A 17,362-nucleotide genomic window follows, 5' to 3' on the forward strand; every position below is an offset into this window, starting at 1 on the left:
TACATTTATAAGTTTCTGAACATAATTTATGTACTCGTAACCGAGGAACAACAATCCAAAAGACCTCTCACTGTAAGCTGACTCTTTACTCCAATAAAATTGACTATTCACAAGACTAAGTAATGAACTAGCATGACTAGTGGCTATGCTCCTTCCAAAATAATAATTTAAACTCTAGAGGTGAGTGGAAACTGTGATTGTTGTGTCCACTATCAGACCAAGATTCTTGAGAAGTTTGCTCTGCCTGCCATCACTCATTTGTGCTCCAAGAGAACAATTATAATCCGAAAAATTGTTTCATTACCTTCTGAGGCTATATTCATGCAAGACAATGCTTCATCTCAGTCTTCAAAATCTACTCAAAAGTGCCGTTCTGAGCATCTACCTGGCTTTTGGGAGGAACACTCGATTGGACATGAATCCAGTCCAAAATCTGTGGGGAATCCTGAAGGATAAGTGTAACAGTCTACCCGCTTACATATCAAAGGAGAAGTTAATCAAACATGTAAAAGCTGTATGGGAAAATTTGGATCCTAGAGTCATGGAGAATCTTTCCAACGGACATGCCCTGGAGTAGCTTTTTCTAGTTATTAATCTGAACAGACTATTTTATTTTCAAACAGTTTTCTGATCATTGTTTAATTCTTGAAGATAGAACGGCTCATTGTAAACTTAGAAAGTATTAACTAGTGAGCGTATTCATCAAAGACGAAGAGCTTCAATGAAGGTGTGCTCGGGAGTTATAAGTGTAAGCTCTTATTGGATCAGAGTGTAATTGAGGATCGACATGTGTGTAATTCCAGCCTATATCATTGCTAAATACAGAGTGATATTTTTGTTTATTTCAATTCCACTCACGGCTGCTTGCAGCTACTCTAATAAGACAGCATAACAGCTAAGCTGCTCTCCTAACAAACATTTTTAAATTGTCATGGTAAATATACTAATTTTATTTTTATTTTTACATACCGAAGGGACATACGATAATATTATGTACAGGGGTCTCATCAGGGATGAGCTGTAGTCCCTACAAAATGAAGGATTTTTTGCTTTTTACTAGAAAATTTAATATTTTAAATCCATTTTAATTTCATATTTTTTATTCAAAAAAAATAATTTTCCTTTATTAGCTATGGATTTTTGAACTTTTTCTTCAAAAAATTTAACATTTAAAATTTTTTTTCTAAAAAGTTTATATTTGAAATTTTTTTCCAAAAAATTATATTTTTCGTAAACAGCTGTTGATTTTTGAAATTTTTTTCCCAAAAAATATTTTTTTGTGAATGGCTTTGCTTCCTAAATATAATCCTACGGACACCCCTGATGTATCTCTGGAAATTCCTCCCAATATAATTTCTATATAAAGAGTGGGACTTGTGTTTATTCCTTTCATCCAACAGCTGCTCGCAGCTAATTAAGTGAAACGTCATGACAGCGAATATACTCCTCACTCAAACATTCTATAATATTGTAATGTAAAATGCAATAAACGGAACAATTTCTAATATCACTCAACCTACACATAAATTTATGATTTTTTAAAAATATTATTATTTACATATAATATCTAATATTTTTTATTTATGCATTTTATTATTTAAAAAGATAACTGTCTAAGTTGTCTATACAGTTAGAATGATTAATTGAAATATATAATATTATGTATATAATGGTTTAACCTTACTTTTATTTGATAATCTCTAAGTGATCATCTATATGTATATATTGTAAAATATATTTAAAATTTTTTAATTGAATCTATGGATATTCAAGTTTGTTAATTATTAAATATTTTTTACACATCTCACTTCATTTATCATTTTCTTTTTCATATGATGTTTTCATAAGTTAACAAGTTTAGATTGAAAGAGAGAGAAAGTAATGAAGAAAAAGAATCATTAACTTCTATGAATCAGTGATTCCCAACTTAGGGTGATCATACACCCCTGAATTCCGGGGAAAATTCTCTTTGTACTTGACAATATTTCCTATTTGGACAATGGTTGGGTGGAAATTTCATGCAGATTCAAACAGCAGAGAAGACGTCTTATAATGCAGAAACGTTGATGAATATGCTGTCCAAAGACACACCCATCAATAGTGATGTAAATAATGTATATTTTTTTAGGTACTCGGTTTGTTTAAAATTGGTAATTTGGAGAATGATTTTTCTTTTCCTTAGGAGTAGTCATTATAATTTATTCAACTACTGGGTAGTGAACTTCCATTCAAGGGGTGCACGCAGGGGGTGGGTTGGAGGGACTGCCCCCCATCGATAAATTCCTGCAGACGCCACTATGCATTCAATTATATTAAAAATCTGATTGAACATTTGTATTTACTCATAAAAGACGGAGAGAAACCCTGAGTATTTGTTGTGAAGATATAATTGAAGGCCCATGTTGGACTCGGATTAGAATTGAAGATCAAAATCGGAGTAGCTCTTGCCAATAATCTTGTCTAATAAAATTTACTTGTTTATTTTGTTATTCCCCTCTTCCCTTGTCACAGCTGTTTTAGCTGATCTAATGAAACGTTAGGCAGCTAAACTTCTCTCTTCCAAACATTTTTCAATTGTCAGGGTTGCCATGTTGACTTTTGGTTTCTTTTTTTTTTTAACTTACCAAAAACTATAAACAATTTTCATCATTATCTATCAATCAAGGTGGGGTGGGGGGGGGGAGAAGAGTAACAATTGCCATAAAGAAATAAATATAATAAAAAAATATTGCTCCTGAAGAGAAAAGCTTTCCTTATTGACATACTTACTTTGGAACTGAAATATAATTTAGGCCTGTTAATACTAAAGTAGTTAAGCGATATTTTTTTAATGATTTTTTTTTGTTATCCCTCCCCCATAAAAGCGTAAGTTAAATTTAAATTTAATAAAATATGGACCCTACTGACCTTTAAGAAACAGCCTACTTATTTCCTTTTTAACATATTTCATTTAAAGATATTTTTTATAGAAAAAAATATATCATGTTCCTTGTGACATCCATCATTTTTCTACTTATTATTAATTCAATTTAAGAGACTTATATTAGTCCCGATATAGACCTTTCAAATATTATATATAATTGATCATTCTTTAATTGTGGCCGTCATTTATGCCATAATGGTCCGATATTCCCGTTTGCACTGTTTAAGGCTGACCCCCCAAACTAGGATGTAAGTGTGGTTTAAGGTCGAATCCCCCTCCCCTCATAAGTTTAGGTAACCAGACGTCCCTAGTTTCCGATTTTTATTTATTAGATCTAGTCACATCACATTCGTATACGAAGTTTGTGAATACCTCCTATTATGAATGATATTTCCGATGTACTGTAAATTGCACACATATAAATCGTAATAAAAATCCATATCATAATTATAATAATTTTACTTATAAAATATAAGTACATATAAAATATAATATTCGATCGATCATTGTAACGTGACTTGATGAAAAAGACATTTATTTAGTACCTAGTCATAATAATATAACCCTCTCCTTAATACCTTGGGACACATTCAGAGTTAAAAAATTGATATCGTTTTCGGCAGTTTTTATTTCCTTTTTAACGGACATACCTATATTTATATTAAGCTCAATCAAAACTAATAATGGGTAGAGAGTAGAAAAGTTTAAAAAACAACTTTGGAGTTTTGATTCCTTCTTGGTTTCAAGATGTTGGAAATACCGACACCACCCCCATTAGGTCTTCTGAATCCGTTATTGCCAAATCCATTGTTGTTATTTCCAAATCCGTTGTTGTTTCCGAATCCGTTGTTATTATTTCCAAATCCGTTGTTATTATTTCCGAATCCTCCTAAGAAACCTCCTCCACATCTTGGAGTAGCACAAGCTTCATAAGAAATTTGACGGAGTCTTCCAAAATTGTCTCTCCGACCGGATCGTCTTGTATCTTGACAAGTGTGGCCTCGCTCAACATAACACCATTTTGCTCCGGTTCTATCCGCTCTGAATATTAAAAAAGGGTATTCTTAGATAAAAATCATCTTTCTAACCCAATCAAAGAATATCAACTTACGAGTTGCAGTTTCCTTGTGTTATTCCATTACCATCTCTGAATATATAATTGGAGCATTGGCATCCACAATTAACTGCGAGGGAAGGTGCTTTGAGTGTAATGTCTTGAGCAGATCCAAAGGCCACAAAAATGGAGACAATTAAAATCTTAGAAATCATGTTTAGAGTATGAAGTGAGTTCGTCTGACTATGAATGCTTTCAAATGTGATTGATGCTTGAGTCTAAGAGTCATTTTCCTTTTATATCATCCATGCATTAAAACCAAAAAAATATGGTTTATCCCAAGCCATAAAAACATGCGCGCTTTTTCATACGTTTTGCATTTTTTTCTTCTTCATGGTAAAAAGGGGAATCCCTTATACATACAGGCGTGGTATTATTTAATATTTAAGCAGTTTTTACCTTGTTGAAGGGCTGTAACTACTTGGTTAGCTATAAAACAAAGAAAAATATTTAGATCAGATTTTCTCTTTCAAAGAAAAATGATAAGAACACGGGAATACCGAACAAATTTACCACTTTTTTTTCTCTCGATAAATCAAATATTTTTGCAAATTATGTAATCATTAGTTATTGCATGTTCTAAATTCTTTAGCTTCATGTAGATAACCTTTGCTTTAAGTTTTAGGACAATAGAATACTATAAACGTATTATAATCGTTCTATCCCAGGGAAGTATTTAGATTTTATAACTGGAAGAAGGCATTTAAGGGGTTTCTTACATAAACAGTTTAAAATTAATATCCTTAAATGTAGCCTCATTATTCATAACAAAAATGAAGGAAAATCCTCTTTGAAATAATAAAAAGAAAAACCGGCCAAACTTCACATAAATAACATAAAATAATACAAAATAGTCTGAAACAGCCTCTAGATGAAAACATCATCGACTAATGTGCTTTTTATATTGACGAATAATTAACAGAAGATTATTTTCATGTCATACAGATATCTGTGGGGTGCATAATTCCACGTAGCCCTATCGGAGGTTAGTATATTATCAGGAAATGTAGCGTACCTTGGAGCAGTAGTTATAAGTATAGATCTTATATCATTAAGACTAACCAACCGGTATACAGTAATTTTCTGTGCTTTGAATGACTTATAATTACTAAGAGACGCGTGTATTGCCTTTGTTCTTTAGAAAATTTTGTCATTCGAGAGGAAACACGAAACAGAACATATCCTTAAAATTGCCTCTTCTTTACAGTGTTCGATAAATATATGATTAAGTACAATAAACTGTTTAATTATTCAAAGAACTGGACAGTCACCAAATATTAATATTAAAAATTCGTCCACAGTCTTTCCAAGGACTTGAAAACTTAACAGCTTTTCCGTTATCAAGAATTGAACCTTAAATTTTCTCCCGTCATTTAATTTCAAAGAGTGTACAATTTTCTTTTCCCAGGATTTATCAAGGTTGAGAACAGATATAAAATGAACGAGTATTTCCTTGGCCTCTTTGAAAAGAGAAGTTCTGTTGACCAATTTTAGGGACCAAGGAGTTAGTGGAACATGATATAGAGTCATTCTTTGTAAGGGGACGAAGAATTTACTTGTATTACAAAATAGGGTTACGTTTTAGGTCATGGAGAATAACGACGTTTTCGTCCGTAGTGATTTTTCAAGCTCACTGGGGTCTCGAAGATTTAAAAAAAAAGTTTTTGCCTTCAGGTTTTGGCGAATGATGTCGATCGTGTTATTTGAATCAAAACAAGAAGCATTTTCCCATATGATTTTCTGCGCGGCTGCCCATTCCTTTGATATATAGAGAATGCAGTTATTTGAAATGTGAGGTTCAAACATTAAATAACAAAAAGGATTAGAAGCGTATAAAAAATTTCTCCATTCCTGGCGAGGCTAATAAATTATATCTTTAAAATTTTGATATAGATTCTAGGGGAAACATTAGCTACTAATACAAGTCCTCCTCCTAATTGAGACCGTGTTCTCTTTAAGGCGGGGATGTAACGTTTATCGGAACATGTACCAAGCCATTTATCTTCCTGCATTAATAACTCCTCACCTACGGAAACGACAGCAGTACCAATATATATAATCTGATGAATCAATTTGGTGTTATAAAAATCAATTCTCTAATGAAGATTAAATCTCGTCCACTGGAGACGCCACTTACGGGCATCCCAGATAACTTTTATCCAATTAGAAGTAGCGGGCCCATCCCCAATTTTTATGAAATTCACCTTCATTACCAAAATCCTAGGGAACTTTTGGAAAGCAGAAAATATAATTTCAACTCTCTTTTACAATTGTTTACTTTAATTTCCTTTAATCATAAGCGTAATGTCATCCGCGTATAAATCGACCAAAACGAGACCCCAAGCCCCTGTATTTATGATTCAAGTAAAAGTTTAAATGTTCCATTGCAGTTAAAAAAGAGAAGGGGGACCAGATACCCTTGTCAGCAGTTTTGTTCAACTTTATGGGGTCACTCTGGATTCAATTCAACAAGAAAGATGAAGTACCATTGAACAAAACTGCATAGATAGGAATGAAGAAACGTCTTGGTAACTTTTTTTTACGGCCTGTAGCATACATTTATGACTGATCAAATCAAAAACTTTACTGAAATTTAGCGCAATAATTGCTCCGAACTTGTTCCTCAATCTTGTTGAGTTAATAGCAGTCTGTATATTCCTGGAAATATCTACAATGTGTCTATTTTTATAAATCCTTTTTGTTGCTGACCTATCTTCCAATTTAATAAAACCTTGATTTGCTTAACGAATACCCCGGCCAATATTCTATATGATTCGTTTAGAATTGTTAATGGCCTCCAATGGTTTATTCTTGTCCCATCACTTTTTTTAGGAATCAAAAGCCCTTGTCTAGGAAACGCAGGGAGCTTCCCGTTTATCTCCATATCGGTTTCAAATCTCAATAGTTTTGAAATAGTGTCCTCATGGCATAAAGTGTATAATGGCCTGATGCTTTAGAATCTTTGAAATGGCGATTAATATAGTAGACTATATTTTCCTGAGCAGTATATACAGAGCAATTGCTTACCTTCTTTGGTCTAGGAAATCCCTTTCTAGCGCCCAACAATATTTTGATAAAACTCATGGAAATATTTGAGAATAGACTTTGGTTCAGTTAGCACTTCCTTTTCAGTTACTATTTTATTAATTCCTCAATAAACTTTTCAATCTTTTTTTGGGTTTTCCTTCTAACACAACTTGTTTCCTCATTTCTCCTGCAGAAATTCCTATAATGATTAAAAAGTTCCCCGTTATACCTCGAATAAACAAGGAACCTGTCTTCATCCTCCTTTAACTGAATCTCTGCATTTCTCTTCTTATTGATCATGGTTTGTATCTCGAATGAATTTTGTAAATATTCTGTATAGTTTATTGGAGGATAGTGTAGAGTCAAGAGAAATCCTCAATATATTTTGTAATTTTAATTTATAATCATCTGAGTCAATAACCCAATTAAGGATTCTTAATTTTTTGTTAGGAGGATTGGTATAAAATTCAAAGTTTATCTATTTGTGATTAGAAGAAGGTTCGAATCTATAGATAGTTTTTTGTGGTATTGTAGAATATTCTTCGAGACTAGGGCATGATCAATTCTTGGCAAATTTTTGCTCGACCTTCAAGAAACCTTCTCATTCACATCGGAGTTTACAAACAGATCGACTAAGTTAAGTTCATAGATTAATTTCTTAAGTATGGTTTCATTCCGTTGGGTATTTTTTTGTTTTTCAAGGTATACATTTAAATCACAAATCAGTATCAAAGGGCGTGTGTATGTCTTCTGGCTAATAGTTATGGATTGAAAAAAGGAAAATACTTTTCATTAGGACCCTAGGTCTTTATAATTCCAAGTCGGCTGTGTATAACCTAATTTTATGCCAATCACTCTTATTGGAATATTGCTTATTGCTTTTAAAAGTTCCCAAAGACTTAGATACCATGATATTTTATTTTTATTTTCTCAAAAGAACCCTTCTTTATTCTTTTGTGCTTTTAAAGGAGTTTTCTTACTATCAGGGGACAACTCTGAATCAGGAGATGGTATTTTATAAGTAGAATCAGACCTTGTTCGAGTGGATGTGATGTAGTCAGTTATATTGACAATCTTCTTGGGGGTTCAGGGCTTCAAATTATTTACAGTTGGACATTCTCCTTGTTCTCAAATGCAATAATCTTTTCCTGAAATTTTTCACCCATTTGCTGGGTGTAAAACTTGGCTCTACTTTTGAACTGTTCCTTTCCTTCTCGCAACCGTTATCTTTACTATCTCGGGCAGTATTAACCAAAATATTACTTTCATTTTCATTTATTATATTTTTTAAAGTCTTTCCATTACATTCAGAAGCATATCTCTTAACAGATGCGTCAAAACTCTTAGTTTTGTCTTCAACTTTGATCGGCTCAATAGGTAAAGGTGTTGGGCTTTTTGACAAAACTTTTTTCTCTTTTTTCGATTAAAACATGGGTTCCCAAAACCAACCAGAGGAAAAAGGATAGTACTTATAATCCAGTGTCTCAGAATGTGTCACCAGAAGCTCTCTCTTATTGAGAAGTAGACTCAAAAGCTTTCTCCCATTAAAAGAAGGTTGGCAAGATTTAAAAAAAGATAGTGAAAGGTACTCATGAAACATGCGTAAAAAATATACAACATTAATACACTTGTAATCATCCTAAGAAACCTCTTCCACATCTTGGAGTAGCACCAGCTTCTATAGAAATTTGACAGAGTCTTCTAAAATTGGATCTACGACCGGTTCGCCTTGTATCTTGACAATTGTTGCCATGCTTTTAAAATACTTTAGACATAATTTTTTTTTGTAGGACATGACACATTTTTTTTTTAAAACAAATTTATATTGACAACAAAAAATATTGTTACTTTCAAATTTCGACAAAATAAACAAATACATTCACTTTTTGAACAAAAAAAAAAAAAAAAAAAAAAAGAAGTACGATGTTCCTTTTTAATGTTTGATTTTCAATTAGTAGATCTGGTCACCTTCACCATAAGTGGATCCTGTATTTGTGAATGCCTCTTATTATGAAGGATATTTCCCAAGCAGGATATAACCCTCTCCTATACACATTGGGAGATAATACAAGGTCAGAGTTAAAAAATTGATATCGTTTTCGGCAGTTTTTATTTCCTTTTTAACGGACATACCTATATACATATATATATATTTATATTAAGCTCAATCAAAACTAATAATGAGTAGAGAGTAGAAAAGTTTAAAAAACAACTTTGGAGTTTTGATTCCTTCTTGGTTTCAAGATGTTGGAAATACCGACACCACCACCATTGGGTCTTCTGAATCCGTTATTGCCAAATCCATTGTTGTTATTTCCAAATCCGTTGTTGTTTCCGAATCCATTATTGTTTCCGTTTGTTATTATTTCCAAATCCGTTGTTATTATTTCCGAATCCTCCTAAGAAACCTCCTCCACATCTTGGAGTAGCACAAGCTTCATAAGAAATTTGACGGAGTCTTCCAAAATTGTCTCTCCGGCCGGATCGTCTTGTATCTTGACAAGTGTGGCCTCGCTCAACATAACACCATTTTGCTCCGGTTCTATCCGCTCTGAATATTAAAAAAGGGTATTCTTAGATAAAAATCATCTTTCTAACCCAATCAAAGAAGATCAACTTACGAGTTGCAGTTTCCTTGTGTTATTCCATTACCATCTCTGAATATATAATTGGAGCATTGGCATCCACAATTAACTGCGAGGGAAGGTGCTTTGAGTGTAATGTCTTGAGCAGATCCAAAGACCACAAAAATGGAGAGAATTAAAATCTTGGAAATCATGTTTAGAGTATGAAGTGAGTTCGTCTGACTATGAATGCTTTCAAATGTGATTGATGCTTGAGTCTAAGAGTACTTTTCCTTTTATATCATCCATGCATTGAAACCAAAGAAATGGTTTGTCCCAGGTCATGAATAAACATGCGCGCGTTTGCATTAGATTTGGATTTTTTTCTTCTTCTTAGTAAGAAGGGAATCCCTTATAGATACAGTTGAGTATTATTTAGTATTCAAGTAGTTCTTAACTTAATAAAAGAACATTAACCACTTGTATAGCTATAGAAGAAAGAAAAATATTTGAAGCAGACTTTCAATTTCCAAGAAAATTCCACTTGAATAATAAAACAAATTTACAACATTTTTCTTTTCTCGATAAATCAAATGTTTTTCGAATTTTTGACAACCTATGTATTTATAAGTTATTGCATTTATAAATTATATTTATAATTATATATGGGACAGTTCTTCGTCAAATCTGTGTCAATGTGAGGAGATGCTTTATTCTTTTAAGAAACAAACTATTAATATTACTTCTTTTATCGTAGTTTTTCTTATGTTCTCTTCTGCTCATATTCTCCCGAAGATCCTGTGTCGGATGTGGATTAATGCGGAGATCATAATAATATTACCCTTTTTTTTGACTGGCACGTTTTTTCTCATAAATATCTGTTCAGTAGTGAGTTGTGAATAAAGTAAACATTACCAATTAGTTCATCCAAAATTATATTGGTATTTCAATTTGCGTCTTCCTCAGTGACTCTCTGATTTGTGATGTTATCCACTTGTTTGATTGTAACATTCATGTAATAAAAGCTGTTGAATACATGAAAAATTATTTGTCACTGTTTTTTTTTTTTCGTAATCATACTATTTAATGATCTTTCATAGAAAAAGTCAGAATTTTGTATGTATTCCAAATTTGACGAATAACTTTTTTTTCCAGGCTTATTCATTTCAATGTTAATAGAAATACAAGGTTAGACCATTATGTAATCGGACTTTCTACAATTTTCAATCTGATCTATTGTACCGACTGTTGGGTAAGACAGGCAGATTTTGACAAAACTACTATGACGTCAATATTAAAAGAGTGGTGGAAGTCAAACATCAGTCGTACACACGTTATGGTATAACCTCGTATTTCTATTAACCTTGCTTCCTTAAAGTTCTTGAGTATTTTTCTTCTTAAGCCCACTCTGCTTCGTCTCCTACTCTAAGAACTCTATTTCATTGATAAGTGTTCTTGATGCATATAACGCATAAATAAATCATCTCAATCACAAGAAGGATGTCAAATAACAAAAACTCTGCTTGTGTTCATGAAAAAAAAACTCGATAAATTATTAAACTATCTTCTTATCAATAAAATTTAACCTAATTTAAAATCCTTGTTTATTTTTAATATAGTTTTATTCTACAGAGACAACAAAACAAATCATCTTCATTTAAAATTACATATAAGGTTGATTGTTCTCATAAATAAATTATTTTTTAATATGAAAAAAAAATATATATGTATATATATCACCCCCCCCCCCCTGCAAAGTGAAAAAAAGCTTGAGTCTTCCATGAGTCTAGAATTCCGTCCTCCAACAAGGACTTACAATTATAACTCTGCAACAGGATTTGCACTCCGTCTTTTATGGGGACAAACGAATCAGTTTTTGAATATAATTGAATCTATTTAGTAAAGAATGGTGACAACTCAGAAGTTAAATATTAATAACAGCTGCTAAGGAAAAGAAAATTCATTCTTTAGATTACCAATTCTAAAAAATTAGGCCAGCTAACAAATTCCCCGGATTTACATCACTGGTAATGCGATCATGTTTACTTAAATACTTAATCAATGCATCTCCATATGACCTGATAAAACGTGTTGGCTGTGAACAGGGGTAAATTACCCAATTGGGGTAACTTAGAGAGAAATTGAGGTAATGGGAGTACACCTTCGTACTGTGTAATGAAATAAACAACAAGCCACTATAGGGGTGTCGCCAGGGGTAGGACTGGAGAGGCTGTTAAATAAAAGTTAAGAAATTTTGACTTTTTACTTCAAATTTTTTTGATCAAGAGAAAAAAATTAATATTTTGTCAATAGCTATGAAATATCTATAAATTTTTTGTCAAAAAATTTAGTATTTGAATTTTTATTTCCAAAAATTTAACTTTTTATCAAAAGCTGTGTATTTTTGATATTTTTTGCCAAATAAAATTCCAAAAACCAAGCCCTACCCTCTCAAAATTTAATCTTGCAGACGCCCTTGCATTAATTTTGGTAAATTAAAGAAATTGCCGGACCTTTTAAAAAGAACATTACAAAAGCATTTTGTAAAAATTTGGCAAAAAGGTCCAACACCTCTCTCCAAAGAAATATCTTTGCAACGTGCATGGATGCATCCTTTTAAAAAACACGCCTCCCTATTTATAAAAAGATTTGGAATCACTGCTCGAGATGTATTAGTTATTATAACATTTACCATACAAAAGAAATTAAGTTTTCAATTCCCTTCAAAAAAGAAAAAAATAACACATAATAAATTATATACATAAGTTTGTGTGATTTATGACATGATTTAAAGTGTTTTTTTAACAGAAAAATAAATGAAAATACAATCAGGGGGGAAATGTAATTTTAATATTAAATTCTCAGTGAATTTGTCAGAAAAGTTAATTTATATTTTATTTTTTTGTAAATTTCATACAAAATTACATTGTTCCCTTCATTTTAATATGGTATCCTCATTTTGGAAGGACCATTTTCGAAACATAGGACACTGTTAAATATATTTTTTTTGTCCCAAGCTTGAACCTGAGTTCTTCAAACGGATTCCCATATTGATCCAGACAATTTAACATTGTGTGAAGGAACTCTGAAATTGAATACAGATTCCAAATAAAAAACGATGGAGAAATAACAAATAGATTTAGACCTTCTGGTTCCTTAGACTATTTTGCCTTAAATCATTTCGTCATGATTTCATTTTCCCTCAAGGATATTTAGCTTTAATACATAAATAAATGATGTTTATAAGTCGTTATTGTTTATTGTTGGTTGAAATTCTTATTTCCTTGTAATTTTATAATCCAAATATGTAATATTTGGATTATAAAAATATTAAATGTATTGTTGGTTTGTTAATCTATGAGTCTTTTCTAGTACGTATGAATAATCCATAATTTCTAACGGAGAAATAAATGTTCAAATCGTTGTCCTGTTTCTCTATTTATTTATTTTTTCTTATTATACTAATTTTATTACTCACTTTGTCTCTGGTTCGAATTCATTACATAGTAGGATTTTGTTGGTCGTTGCATTGGAATTTTGGGTCATGATTAGCCATTTAATGGGTTTTATAGTTATACACATTACATAAAGAAACATCAATTTTAACCAAAAATAACAAAATTGACCTATAAATCTCATTTATTTATACATAAAGGTAAAATATCCTTGAGGAAAATGGCTTTTAGGCAATATGTATTTAAGCTAAACTACATAGTCCCTGTACAATATCGGCCCAAAAGATTAGAAACTAAAAAAGTAAAGGTGTATATATTGCTATATAATGCATTAAGTGTTGGTTTTCTGCAGGAATAAAGATATCATATTATGTTTTTTAGTCAAATCCATGAGTATTTTCTATTATGAACCTTCCATCATGTCTAATGATAATTCCAAACAGAGAAGGGATTAGCCATTCTTCTATTCGAATCGTTGCCGTGTGTCTTTATTTTAGTTTTTTTTATTATACTAATTATATTACGTATTGTATACATACTATCAAAATCTTAGTACATATTGTATTGTATGTAATGAGTTTAAACCAGAGACAAAATATGAAATACAATTAATTTTATATTAAAACCCTGGTGATAAGTAAGTGCGCGCTCCATGACTTGAGTATTCCTCTTACTCAAGTGATGACTCATCCCTTGATTTGTATAAAATATGTTGTGGTAATCCTGTCAATTTAAAAAAAAATGTTTGGGACCAGAGCTTATTTGTCATGACGTTTCATTAGATCGGCTGCGAGCAACTATGAGAGATAAGAAATAAACACAAATCCCACTCTGTATCTAGCATAGGGAGAAATATCTTTGTTGTCGATCCCCAATTCTACTCTGAGTCCAACGGGGACTTATACTCGTTATTACTCCCAAACAAATCCTCAGTGGCTCTCATTGGCATTCATAGAGTTGAATAGTTTGTAATGAAAAAAACTACCTTTAAAAGTTAGAAAAGAAAAAACGGTTGTTGCATGTTTGCTTTTTTCTTCTTTGTCTAATATTTAAACGGTCCTCGTGGTGTTCACTTCTTCCTCTGAAGTATGCATTATTGCCTATCTTTGATGTAAATTATTTAAAAATGCATAATAAAATTAATATATATGAACTCAAATATAATTAGAATATTTTCCCTCTACTGATGCTATATAAAACAACAGAAGGTTCTCCTCTTAATAGCAGTAGTTAGTGTTGGATTGGTCCGATACATTGGTCTTACAGTCTTACGGTCTTAGTTATATTTTTAACCTCCGTTCAACTTTGTTGAATGCAAATTAGGTTTTTCCCCCTATTTGTTTGTAATTTACCAGGATCACGGCCAAAGTTACTGATAGATTTTGATCAAACTTGGTATGAAGATTATATATGGTCACAGTAATAGGACATTGAACTTTGAGAGGTCAAGGTCAAAAGTCAAGCTAACACAAAATATAAAAAATTAATAGTCGACCATAAATATGAAACAAATTTAGATACATAACTAAATTTGATTTTAGTGGAAGTTTTGCACTCAACCAGAGTGGATGAAAGTTTGCATATTGTCCTAATTTATTTCTCTCCCCCCCTTCCCTACTAAAGAGACAATATGGCGTATCCAGAGGAGACTTAAAAGAATTTATTTAAATTACATATAAAAGGCTTCTTTAAGTCTCTTTACATAATATGTATACATCTGACAGAGTGCTTTTGATATGTATATCCTTCCTTGAAGTGAATTTGAATATAATTAATAGATTGAGGACAAACATCTGTTCACGTGTTTATAGTTGCGTTACCTTTTCCTCTATAAACATTAGACTGTCCCGTTTTCGGGCTAATATCCCCCCCCCACCTCCACATAGATCTTTATTTTTTCTGCTGGGGATGTTTCAAAAACTGATTTTGAACAATTTTAAGATCTCTCCAGTCCTCTTTGTGATAAAACAGGCAAATAGAAGAAATTTGACTTATCATTATCTTACTGGGTGGGCCATTGAAATCTGAACACTTACTAATTCAATAATTAATGAAGGTTGAATCATTAAAATTAATTTATATTTTGATATATTAAAGCATATCTAACTAATTACTAAACAAACCAAACCTAAGCTCCCTATCTTATATAAAAGTCAAGAAAATGACACTTGAAGGTGATTGACGAATTTTCATTCGTGCACTCCAAGCACTGGGACGTCTCAAGGACCTCTCCCTACAACTTCAGTAAGTCCAAAATGTTTGGAAGGGTCTGTCAAAAAGGCCAAACTGGACCTGTAGGAGTGAAAGAAAACAGCCCAGGTCAATCTCTCGAGTACATGAAGGCCCATGCAAGAGATCTCGGGGTTTCACACCAAAGTCTCCTGAGAGCTCTAAAAAAAAGTGGCTGAAAAGAGGCTTATGAGGGTGGATAATCTACTTTTGATACCAGCAATGAAATAAACCAATCTCCTTCGTTAGAACTCTTTTGAATGAGTCTTTTAAACTTTATTTGACACTTTTGGGCTCCCTACATCCCTAATGCCTACCGCGTTGACTGCACAAAAAATGTATTCTTGTGCAACCCCGCTTTCCGTCGTCATTTGAACTCCGTGAGTAAGTCTAATGACAGCCATATTGAGTAGAAAGTGTTCAAAAGTGGCCCCTACAGACAATTGTTGTTCAAATACCTCTGTTAGTTTTGAAAATAAATAAGTTATAGAGCTTTAAAGTTCTGTGTAAATACTTTGGCTCATCTCTGTAATTTCGAGTTATCCTGTTTTTTCAAAGATAATTAATTGTCCTTATTTTTGTTCAACAACTATCACTTCAATTGGAGTTAAAGTTTGTGGGTACATTATATAAAACTGCCCACAGGTCATACTTTCTATTTCCATCTCGAAATTGAAGATAACATCAGCTGATAGTTGAAAATCAATCCTTCCATGAGAGAAAGATAAAGTATGGCTGACCGGAAAACTTATACAATCAGAGGCGTTTGCAGATCTGTAGCCCCCCCCCTCAATCAAGGATTGTTACTTTTTACAAAAAAAATATCTGTCAGGAATGATAAAAAATTACGGGAAAATAGGAGATTTTTTTTTAGATGTCTTTTCTAAAAAAAAAAAAAAGAAAAAAATAACGAAGAAAATCCCAAAAATTCCAAAACCAATGCCCTGACAATGTACCGAATTGTGTTACTATACTTATCTCCTTAAGAAAATAGAAACACAGCCAATCTTGTAGCACTTTTTAGGCCTTTCATACGATTAAAAACAAGTTGCAGAAAATATTTATCTCATATTATCATATTTGAGATAGGAGAAGAGGCTTAAAAATTGCATTTCCTTAAAAAAAATATATTCCCTAGCAGAAAAGGTCTTTGTTCAGGGAAGCAAAAATATTAACCCAAAAAGAGAACATCCTAATATAATACACATTACTAATTAAAATCGAATTCTATTCATTGAAAGACTGAGATATGAATAATTTTAGAAACGAAAGACTATAGTGAATGGACCACAAAGAGCTAATTAATGATTATAATAGGTGCTGTGGATTCAAATTGGTATTTTTATATATCTTCCTTTATGTATAGAGTAGAAACAGATGTACAATGAACCACTGCCAAAATCATTTGATATAAATGTGAGAGAATTAATTAATTAATATCAAACATATTGATACATAATCTGTGGTCACTTGTACAACAAAGTGAGGAAAGACATCGTCATCTGTTGTTACTTTTGAATACGTTAGTCCCGGACAACCGGGGGAGGAGACATATTTCCTAGATATATGCAAAGAAAAAACTTTCTCCCGGTGCGTATGAAATAATACTAAATATTTCATTTGGTCATCCGTGTTACTTCTTCACTCAAGAGATTTGAATTATACGCACTGCCGATAGGTATATATATAAAAAAGCGGGGGGGAAACGTCACAACTATTTATGACGTCATTTTTTTGCTTAACAAGTGGGCGGCGCATATTTTCAATATTGCAGAATTACTCATAGCATGGAGTAATTTGTTTAATAAAATTATATCAATTGAGAGCAAAAGAGTCAACAATTCAAATGTCATAGGTTATAGTAAAAACAATATAACTCTGACTACTTTGCAACTGTCGAGTGTTAGAACTCTCATCAGTCTCCTTTACTAATTATTTTGTTGTCAGCTGTGGATTTTTCTACTTCTGTTTGCCTGGATCAGTTTGAATAATAAACAACTCTTGTTAAGGTGCTGTGAACAATTATATAATCTATAATAATTTTTAACGG

The 17,362-nt window shown here is 32.1% G+C and overlaps 1 protein-coding gene, 1 long non-coding RNA gene and 1 pseudogene across 2 annotated transcripts; 1 reads left to right on the forward strand and 2 right to left on the reverse strand.

Moving 5' to 3' along the window:
* Positions 1-3,533: 3,533 nt before the first annotated feature.
* Positions 3,534-4,248, reverse strand: LOC121122011 (uncharacterized). Its single transcript, XM_040717020.2, has 2 exons — positions 4,035-4,248; positions 3,534-3,964 (listed from the first exon to the last, which is right to left on the reverse strand). The coding sequence occupies exons 1-2, from the start codon at positions 4,190-4,192 to the stop codon at positions 3,628-3,630; spliced, it is 495 nt and encodes a 164-aa protein (XP_040572954.1). The 5' UTR covers positions 4,193-4,248; the 3' UTR covers positions 3,534-3,627.
* A 4,909-nt stretch (positions 4,249-9,157) lies between these two features.
* LOC121121441 (uncharacterized) lies at positions 9,158-9,906 on the reverse strand (annotated as a pseudogene).
* Positions 9,907-10,028: 122 nt separating this feature from the next.
* Positions 10,029-10,672, forward strand: LOC139905990 (uncharacterized). Its single transcript, XR_011781179.1, has 2 exons — positions 10,029-10,325; positions 10,386-10,672. It is a non-coding gene; the product is annotated as an uncharacterized lncRNA (long non-coding RNA).
* The last annotated feature ends 6,690 nt before the right edge of the window (positions 10,673-17,362 follow it).

The sequence above is a fragment of the Lepeophtheirus salmonis genome, chromosome 7, assembly GCF_016086655.4.
Source record: "Lepeophtheirus salmonis chromosome 7, UVic_Lsal_1.4, whole genome shotgun sequence".
Classification (NCBI taxonomy): Eukaryota; Metazoa; Arthropoda; class Copepoda; order Siphonostomatoida; family Caligidae; genus Lepeophtheirus; species Lepeophtheirus salmonis.

Excerpts from the sequence above, each read along its gene's own strand:
- LOC121122011 (XM_040717020.2), bottom strand. The coding sequence starts at position 4,192 with ATGATTTCTAAGATTTTAATTGTCTCCATTTTTGTGGCCTTTGGATCT. Across the intron at positions 3,965-4,034 it reads ACACAAGGAAACTGCAACTC|AGCGGATAGAACCGGAGCAA; the intron begins GTAAGTTGATAT and ends TTTAATATTCAG.